The sequence below is a fragment of the Rhipicephalus microplus genome, chromosome 7, assembly GCF_043290135.1.
Source record: "Rhipicephalus microplus isolate Deutch F79 chromosome 7, USDA_Rmic, whole genome shotgun sequence".
In the NCBI taxonomy this organism is placed as follows: Eukaryota; Metazoa; Arthropoda; class Arachnida; order Ixodida; family Ixodidae; genus Rhipicephalus; species Rhipicephalus microplus.
In genome coordinates, this window is record NC_134706.1 from 51,144,585 (window position 1) to 51,154,112 (window position 9,528).

The following is a 9,528-nucleotide window of genomic DNA, read 5'->3' on the forward strand; positions in this document are numbered from 1 at the left end:
TTTATTGCAAGCACACTCGCAGGGAACCGACCCACTATGCCAATAATCACTGCGTAACAGGCAGGCATTCAATATGCCATCCTTCGTCAATCTTCGAAGAAGCGTTGTAACAGCTGCCTGCTTGCAAAGAACTTAGTGCTCTTGTTTTATTCTGTGACTGATGAAGATGAGGAGTTATGCCAGAAACACCTGTTATCCCCACGATTTCCCACAGCGGGAATGCACCACAGGTATTAGGTTAATAATATCAAGCTTTTGTAAAGCGTTATAGCATTCGACGACCGGTCCCTCTCGTTTTGCGATTCGCATTATGCGAGTCCTCGTTGTTACTTTGCTGTTCTAAAGTGCTTCGTTTTTAATATTATTGCGATTCCTTTCCTGCACATCAAGCTTGCCTAAAGCCAGTTTTGAAAAGACTTCCAAGCGCCGACGTGGTTCAGTGGGAGATTACTGGCCTGGCACGCAGGCGACTTGTGTTTTAGTCCATATATGTGTCCTTGGCGTTTTGAAGATGATGGTCTTTCTTGAGGACCTTCGACGCAAAATTTTTGGTCTGTCTGTCTGCCTGTTGGTGGACTTGTCTGTTTGTCTGCCGAAACGATACTCGAAACGGCCAAAATCCAACCCCGTCCGCGGCGCACACAAATATTGCTCAAGTTTCATGGTTCATGCTCGAGCGATTGTCGATCAAAAATTGGCCTCGTGTCTGCATGTTACGCTACAAATGCAGTCGAAAGACGATAGTTCTGCGTCGGAAGAGAGTGAACAAAACGTTTATTTGACGTTCTGCGCAAGAAAATCAGTGAATGGTATTCTGGAGGCGCTGTGTTAGAGGGCCTCGATTGTGCAGTGGAGGCAAACGAGCGCATCCAGTCACGTAACACGTGGGACATGAGCGCTATCTGGCAGATATCATGCAAAACGATGCGCGTGGCGTGCGTACCCGTCTAGGAGGCGACAAGGCGTAGAACGCAAGGCGATGGGCAGCTGCCACCACCGAGTCGTCTTAGCAAAGCGTTGGAAGCACATGCCTTTTCGGGCAAGCATTGCATCGTCAGCGTAGCGTAAGAAGCGCTATGGTCCTTAGAATTACTTGTGAATGCCTTTTCTAGTAAGAGACGCACATGCAGAATATATACGTGTTATGGTGCCCCAGACATGCACCATAATTGCTTTTAAATGCGAAGCATTTTTTAGCGAACTTCGGCGACTTTGAGCGTATCCATCTATCTATCTATCTATCTAGCCACCTACGACATTTTGCTGTCCTGGACATTTCGATAATCGTATCGATACTAAACTTGCTATGGCATAGCATGACTGTATGAAGAACATATTTCACTAGTCATAATATGAATACCATTGTATGTATGTCACGAATGTCATGATTTACATTTCATGGTCCTGCAGCTCTTGCGGTGGTTTCGTTCACCAGGCATGTTGCAAAACTGGCATAGTATGACATGATTGCATGGCGAACACAAGTGACAGACCCTAATGTGAAAATCATGACATGCCTGTCATGTAACAACATGACTACATGCCACGCTCATGAGGTGAGCGTGGCAACCGTCGGGCCACCCCGACAGTTGCTGATCGCCCCAGGCGTCAGGTAGCGTCGCTGTGCCCAGCGTGCGCGCGCGTCAACGCTACATTGGAGTATATTGGGCCCTTCATGATGCGCTCGCGGCCGTTTTGCTAGTTCCACATATACCAAATTTTGTGTTATGTGACGTCAATGTATGACAAAATATACGACTTGTGCAAACATGACAATCCTGACACGCCTGTCATGTAAGAACATGAGAACTTATCAGGCTCAAACGATGCTCATGGCCATTTCGCTAGTAGCTACACATATACTAAATTTGGTATCGCGTGACGTGAATAGATGACGAAGGTAAACGACACATGCAAATATGATAATCATGACACGGAAGTTATGCACGTCACCATTTACCTCCACCTCGTAACGTTGTGCTGATTTTCAAGTGACATATCAACATTTCTAATTCGTGCTTGGCATATCATCGATTCCCACTGCACGTGGGATCTGCCAATTTTGACTCTGTTTTTATTACATTAATATAAAGATGATTACTTTTCAGTCATTTTCTTATAGGTGCAAGCAGTTTGACGTTTTAGAACATAAGTCGCTGTGAAAATCATGCTGGTATCGTCTGCCTAAATTACGCTCTTAGCCGTTGGGAGAACACTTACTAAGGCATTGGCGTACAGACCCAATATGCTCCCCTGAGGGATGCCTGCTATTACAGATTTTAGCTCCGAATGATTCTTGGCTATGGCTACGAACTGGCATCAGTGTTGAAGGTAGAATGTAATTAAAGATTGAACTTCACCCCTAATATCTTAGCGATGGACTTTTTAAGCAATACATTATGACCTATAGTATATATGGCGCACCCTGTCGTTTATGTCTTTTTCTCTAAAAAAAAGGTACAGAAGCAAGATTAGTGAGAGCACTGAGTGCGTTTATTTTGTATTTAAAAATCTGCACCATCGTCAATTCTAAAAAGTGTGACACGCGAACAGTGAGAGATGCCAGTACAGATTACAGTGAAAATGGAGATCGTTGCTCCGAACCACGGGCTGTTGTCAACACGGTACGATATAACATAAACAATACAGCAATGCACATCACACATTACAGGAGCACTCCAGTGAACGCGAAATGACAAATGACGTTTAAAACAGCAGAAAGCATAGCGGGATTCTTTGTCTAACAACACACTGAACTTGCTAACAAAATGTGACCATATTAAAAATTTCACCTAACTGTAGACGCCTCGGACAACCGAGATACAACCAATTTTTTCGCGTCATCCTCGTCAAACTGCAAGAGTTCTTTAACCTTGTCAATGAGTGCTGGGCTCTTCGAGACGCATAGCAGCGCCTTCATGCACCGTCTCTGGTCCGTATTCCAAGCCACATAGTGCGCGGCGCACGTGACGTAGCCCACATTACGACTCATAATGGCTTCGACGTTGGCTCTTCTCAAGACTTCGCTATAGTCACCGCCACAGTTAGGAAGGCGAATACGCAACAGGGTTTGATTGGTCTCGAAACCGGCGGCAAAGAGTCGCAACAACTCCTCATTCTCCGAACTGTCCGACGAAGATACGTCGAGCTGGTCAATCGTCTCGTTGGAGAACACCGCCTGGGCCAGGAAGCAAAGGTTGACCTCACCAAAGTGTACACGATTAATGCTCACAGCTCGTAGGCCCTGGTTGGAGAAGGCAACGTCCAGAAGTAGGCTGTGGGGTTCGTTTTCTACCCTAAGAGAGTCGTGAAGGTGCGGATCATGGCAGCCTCCCAGTTCGAGCTCCCTCAGCCGAGTGGCAGCTTTTATGTAGCTACACAACGACCTCATGGTAGGAACGTCGTCAAGAACTTCTTGGGAGAGGAAGATACCTAGCGTATTTAGATTGTGGAAGCAAGACATGAACTGTACGCTCTTGCAAAACAAGTCCATGCTCCGATCAATGTATGAACTCACGACAATGTGGTTAATTTGCTCCCGGCAGTCTTCGGGCAAAGTGAGCGTCACCGGACTGATCACGTACTCGTTCTTCATGTGGACCTTTTCGCCCACTCCTGCATCACGAATCGTGCGACATACTCGCGGTAGTGCGCTTAGATACACACCGCTAACCACAATGGTCTTGAGGGACTCGATGACAGCAGCGGCGAAAAAAAGCACCGTGTAGTCGTCTGGCTTCCAGCCCTCGAGGTTGATTGAGAGTGACACAAGCGTGACCTGCGTCATATCGTCGAATGGCGCCAGCCAGGCATGGACTGGTACAGTAGAGGAGGTCCCTGGTTGGTCCCAGTCCGTCACATAGTCATCACTCTTGGCTGAACCATCCGATGTCCACCTGCAGTCACCGATGTCAAGTTCTCGCAGCGGTCCGCCATGTTGGGCCACGAGTCGGGACAGCGCACATGCGCAGTTGCCATCCAGGAGAAAGCCAGAAAGCTTCAGCGTCTGCAAGTTGCCGCTTTTTGCCAGCACCACCAACACATGTTCAATCTCTTTATACATCTCCACAGGCTCCCAGTGGGTCACGCCTAAGGTCAGATGCCGCAGCGAAGCCTTAGAGGCGAGATAACTGCATAACTTTGGCACGTCAGCCAAGTTTTTACACCACAAAACGCTGCTGTGCAAAGATAGCTCAACGAGTGCGTTATTCGCCCGCAGTGCGTCCAGCAGGAGCTCGGTGGTTTGTTCGTTGAAATGAAGCCCCTGAATGGACAAGGTCGACAGACGTGCCTCGTACAGCAGAGAGCAAAGCAAATCCGTCAGGCCAGGCCCCACTTCTCCGACAGCAGTGATATCCAGCCGTTGCAGTTGCGTCGCTGCGCCAATTGCCGCGAACAAGTCCTCCTGGATGAATCTGAAGGAGAGCAGTAGGGGTACAGTGTTAAGAGGAAGCATTTCTTCTGCATGCAAAGCGCTTGAAATTCAAGTCACACACGCAATGACTTGCGTGAAAAGGGGTCAGGTGTTTAGAAACAAGAACATGCCATGCTACTATTTTAGAAACAGCACCCAGAACTTCGCGACTGGAAGAAGTCAAACCAGAACAGGTCATGCTGCAGAGCGTTCTTATTAAGCTTGCCGACACGAACGCTCTGAATACGCAGCGCGTGAGCCCTGCGTACGCAGGACTTAAGCGCTGACAGTTTCTGCGGCAATATGTAATGAATCTTACGTTGATAACTGCGAGTAGGCTAGGCTTCAAAAAAGAGTTGCCCGAACACGGACCTACGCTCAGAACTATCATTCGAGCCATATCGTAATCTTCGGAAGTCTTTTCTTTAAAGCTGTGTGCCTTCCACTTACTGTTCTCATTTAGTTTAGACAACTGAATCACCTAATGCGTGCTCACGGTGAATCCTTAACCATACGACAACATGGTCCCGTTCAGACAGCCAAAACTGCGCTTGCACAGAAAGGTATCAAACTATGTCGCTGGGCTAGGTGCTTCATAGCGGCCAACTGCAAACGCAAGTTAGATACGACATGCACAACAGCACACACAGCACAGCTCAAGTGATGCAAGGTCTTTAGGGAGTTTTGGAATACCGTTTGCAAGTGCTGCGGGCGTTGCGGGCGCCATATGAGCATTAGAATAGCGTTTGCTCTGCTGCGAACCGCAACGCACAATCGCAGCACACCGTGGCCTCGAAACCAGCGCTTGCGGGCCACATGCGGGCTGCCATTACTACACGCAATTTCGGATTTGGTGCGTGCGGTCCGCGAACGCCAACTCGCGTTACGACGCACGCGCAGTGGCAGCGACCGCACCGCAAGGGCGCGCGGTGCGCTATTCTAAAACTCCCTATTATCTCAGACTTGTTGCGTGTCAGTCTCAGATCAGACACGTAATCGCGCTGTCTTCAAAAACACATTTCAGTTTGAACACATCAAACTCAATAATAACCGCCTTATTTCTTGGATCACCAGTTTCCTTCATTATCGCTCACAATTTGCTTCTTTTAATTCAGTAGAGTCATCCCTTGTTGACGTCACGTCAAGTGTTCCGCAGGGATCAATGCTTGCCCGCTATTGTTCCTCATATAGAATTAATTTCATCTAAAATAAGACTATGCTGACGATTGCGTATTGTACGAATCCATAAATTCAGTGGAAGATCATATTTCACAATCGCTCATTTCTGTCAGCGCTTGGTGCAAAACGTGGCAAATGAACGTCAACTGTATTGAAACAGTCGTCCTATCATTTGCCAATGGGCGGAGTTCGTTTTTATTTCATTATCATCTGGATGGTACGCAACTTAAAAGAGTGTCACAATATAAATATATATATAGGTGTGATTCTTACAAAAAAATCTGTCCTGGACTAACCACCTTGAATACATCGGTGGAAAAGCTCTATAACAATTTGTTTATTTGCACCGTGCTTGGCTAAATCACCCCCCGCGATAGCAAACTACTCCTGCAAAATAAGTTTATTCAGCCTACCTTAGAATACGCACCTGTAGTTTGGTACCCTCATAAACAAGGTGACCTAAAAATTCTTAACAGCGTTCAACGTTAAGTCATCGATTTCTTATACCGTGACTATAGCCACAACGTTTCACCCTCTTAGGCCCTGCAATCACTAAACATTGTATCGTTCCATTCTCGTTACAGTATACCTAATCTTTAAAACTATTATATACGGTTATCAACTCCTCCATTGGCATCCTTGGCGGTAACAACAGATTTTATAGATGTAGCTTGCACCCACAGCTCCCACAACTTGAACTTAAAGTGTTTACTTGCTCGTACAAACACAATCAAATTTACTTGTTTTTTTTTCATGTACTATAGAACTCTCGAATTCCCTACCGGAGAGGATTGGCTCACTGCCATTGAAATATTTCATTGATGCCACTACTAACCACTCCGAATATATGCATGTTCTTGTTTGTAATATGCAAAGTGTTGCTTTTCTGCATATTGCTCTCATGTCTTCCAGTTTTATATTATTGGTTTGGCTCTGTTGTTTCCGTCCTGCATTAATCATCCTCTCCTGCTATAGCTCTGTACTTGGGCTGCAGTATAGTCAAATAAATGAAATAAATAAATTTCTATTACTACGCACTGCAGGCCTTTCCTGCGTGCCAATGCTTACCAGTGTTCCAATATAGAGCAACAGTGGTAATTCGAAAGTGACTGAACATACGTAATCGCATCATGTCAGTAAAAAAAAACTTCTGTGTCGGTTGCATTTCTATGATGCAGAGCTGCAGAGAAAAAAAAATTGAATTGATGCTCTAATATAAAAGCGGGACATATTTGTTGTTGTGGTATGTGGTGCTCTTGTGCGAGCTGGCTATCCGAAACATATTACTGGAGCGTATCATTGGTCTAATATATAATCTGTGACATGGAAAATTTAATCCAACTTGCCAATACCTCGTCCAAACACACACATGCCATCACGATGCACGTTTATGGATCGTGGTCTTCAGACGCGCATGTTTATCTGTCGTGAGTATGTACGCGTATAGTTGGCGGAGTGGCCAGCTGAGCCTCGTTTTCACGATGTTCTGTCGACGTGAAATGGAACGAGAACAGCGCAGCGCTGTTATCAAGCGTTAGCAAAGCTACGTTCAGAGCAGTCGAGTCATCCCCTATGACAGGACCGCAAATCAGGCTAGGCTTCACATGCGCCCACCTTTTACAGTCCGATATTCAAGCCTGTTCTTTAGTTCTGTTATTCGAAATAAAGCAAAATGGCATGTATAAAAGAATACAAAATTGGACAACCAAATTCACTCGGTGTGGTCCGGCGGGCAGCCATTATCCGCACAACGTAACAATAAAAAGCAAAAAAAAAAGATTCCCTGCCACGGTATCGCGCAACGCTGTAGAACTAGATGTGCATTAAAAGTGCAATAGGCAAAAATGGTGTCTATTTGCCACCATCACTGCACCCATCACAGTGTGGTGAAACACTCAGATGCGGCTACGGGTAACTAATCGCCGGCGTTGAAAATGACACATTAAGAGTCAACATGCAGAGCTGTCCTTGAAATACTGTACAAGAACGTAAGTTATCCTGCGGTATACTGTAACCTTTCGCTATAAATTGTGTTCGTAGGCAAAAATGCAACAGACATAAGACGCCCCAATGATTTCGTCAATACCCACGCTTACCTGTAGTCGTTGAATGTACTGGCGAGGCTTAGCGAGCGCAAGCTGTTGTTTTGTTGGAGCGTCCAGATGACTCGGTCTCGGCACTCTCCCAGCCCGCTTCCTTCGACCAGGGCGTCGTCGAGATCGAGGCCTACGACACACCGGTGCTGGGATAAGAGGGAGTAGAACAAGAGTCTGGCGTCCCGGCTGCGAAGTTCCTGTTGGTCTCCTTCGTGGGCCACGCGTACCAGCGAGACTTCTCCGGGAACCGTAATCTCTCGAAGCTGAAAACCAGAATAGCCGAGGACCTGGTTCCAGATGGCCAGCTGTTCCATTAGTTGACAGCATTCGTTTGGTGTTTCGTGATCCATGCCACATAGCGCAGCGCACGGAATGAATACTTCCAGTCCTGGAAAACGAGAACGGATGTCACGGCAATCGCTATCCAGGGAATCGTGGTCATCGGTTTTCTGGTCGGCCATTCTTCTCGCTTTCGTCGTGGGTGTTGCACCCTTCGACGGCGATCGAGCAATAAAACCACTTTGTGTCATGTCAAGACCTTATATACCGGAAAAAAAAAGAAAACCTGCTGTTCCTCCGTATGCTTGGAAGCAAGAAATGTAGTCTCTCTAGATAAGATGTTCGCGATTGAAACGTATAACACACATGTTATCACAGCATAACGTGAGCCATCATAGCCGAGCGTCTTTGTTTTCTTTTTTCTTGTCCGCATCAGTAGAATAGATGGCTCTCACTGACGTCAGTGAAACGCCACGTCAGAGCACGAACTTGATGGCACGCGAAACTTCAGTGATGCAAGTTAGTGTTATCAGTACACGACATCTTGCTTTATTCGCTATTCGTGTACGGAGGCCCATAAAGTTCGAGCGACGTCTCTATAAGACTGAAGCGAGTTAATCACCGCGTGATTATGCTGACTCGACGTCACGTAAGCCGCCACGTTACAGGCATCTTGTGCATCGATGACCTCACATTTAAGCTATCAATGGTAGGCCCGTGTGCTCAGATTTGGGTGCACGGTAAAGAACCCCAGGTGGTCGAAATTTAATTTCCGGAGCCCTCCACTACGGCGTCTCTCATAATCATATGGTGGTTTTGGGATGTTAAAACCCCACATATCAATCAATCAAGCTATCAATGGTGGGCTCGCCTGCGGAGCTCAGGTTTCGGTGCTACTGGCCAGTGTATCGCACGATGTCAGCGCACGTAAACGTGTTACTGCGGCATGCAGTAATGAAAATTCTTAGGATTTACTGTCCCGAAACCGTGACATAATTATGAGAGACATCGTTGTGAAGGGCACCCCGCCGTGGGGTCTAGTGGCTGAGGTACTCGGCTGCTGACCCGCAGGTCGCGGGATTGAATCCCGGCAGTGGTGGCTGCATTCCCGACGGAGGCGGAAATAGTGTAGGCCCGTGTGCTCAGATTTGGGCTCATGTTAAAGAACCACAGGTGGTCGAAATTTTCGGAGCCCTCCATTACAGCGTCTCTCATAATCATATCGCGGTTTCGGGACGTAAAAGCCCACATAACCATCGTAGTGGAGGGCTCTCGAAATTTTGACCGCGAGCGTTCCACGATGTGCCACTAAGTAAACGGGCCTCAAGACATGGCTGCCGTGCTTCCTCCTTCAGAATTAGGACAGCGGCGTCTGGCTGTGCCTCGTCATTTTATTCTGGTTTGACCACGTACGAACCCCAGATATTACGATATTTATAGCGCGAGAACAACACGACGACACAGAGACAGGAAGGACACGAAAGACACGAAGACCTTCTTGTCTCTGTGTCGTCCTTTTTGTCTCTGGGTCGTCGTGTTGTTCTCGCGCTATAACTATCA

At 46.9% G+C, this 9,528-nt stretch overlaps 1 protein-coding gene across 1 annotated transcript; it reads right to left on the reverse strand.

The window, feature by feature from the left end:
• Positions 1-2,471: 2,471 nt before the first annotated feature.
• On the reverse strand, positions 2,472-8,209 carry LOC142767457 (uncharacterized). The gene is made up of 2 exons (XM_075869158.1): positions 7,690-8,209; positions 2,472-4,415 (listed from the first exon to the last, which is right to left on the reverse strand). The coding sequence occupies exons 1-2, from the start codon at positions 8,148-8,150 to the stop codon at positions 2,789-2,791; spliced, it is 2,088 nt and encodes a 695-aa protein (XP_075725273.1). The 5' UTR covers positions 8,151-8,209; the 3' UTR covers positions 2,472-2,788.
• Between the last annotated feature and the right edge of the window lie 1,319 nt (positions 8,210-9,528).

Excerpts from the sequence above, each read along its gene's own strand:
- LOC142767457 (XM_075869158.1), bottom strand. The coding sequence starts at position 8,150 with ATGGCCGACCAGAAAACCGATGACCACGATTCCCTGGATAGCGATTGC. Across the intron at positions 4,416-7,689 it reads AGTACATTCAACGACTACAG|ATTCATCCAGGAGGACTTGT; the intron begins GTAAGCGTGGGT and ends GCTCTCCTTCAG.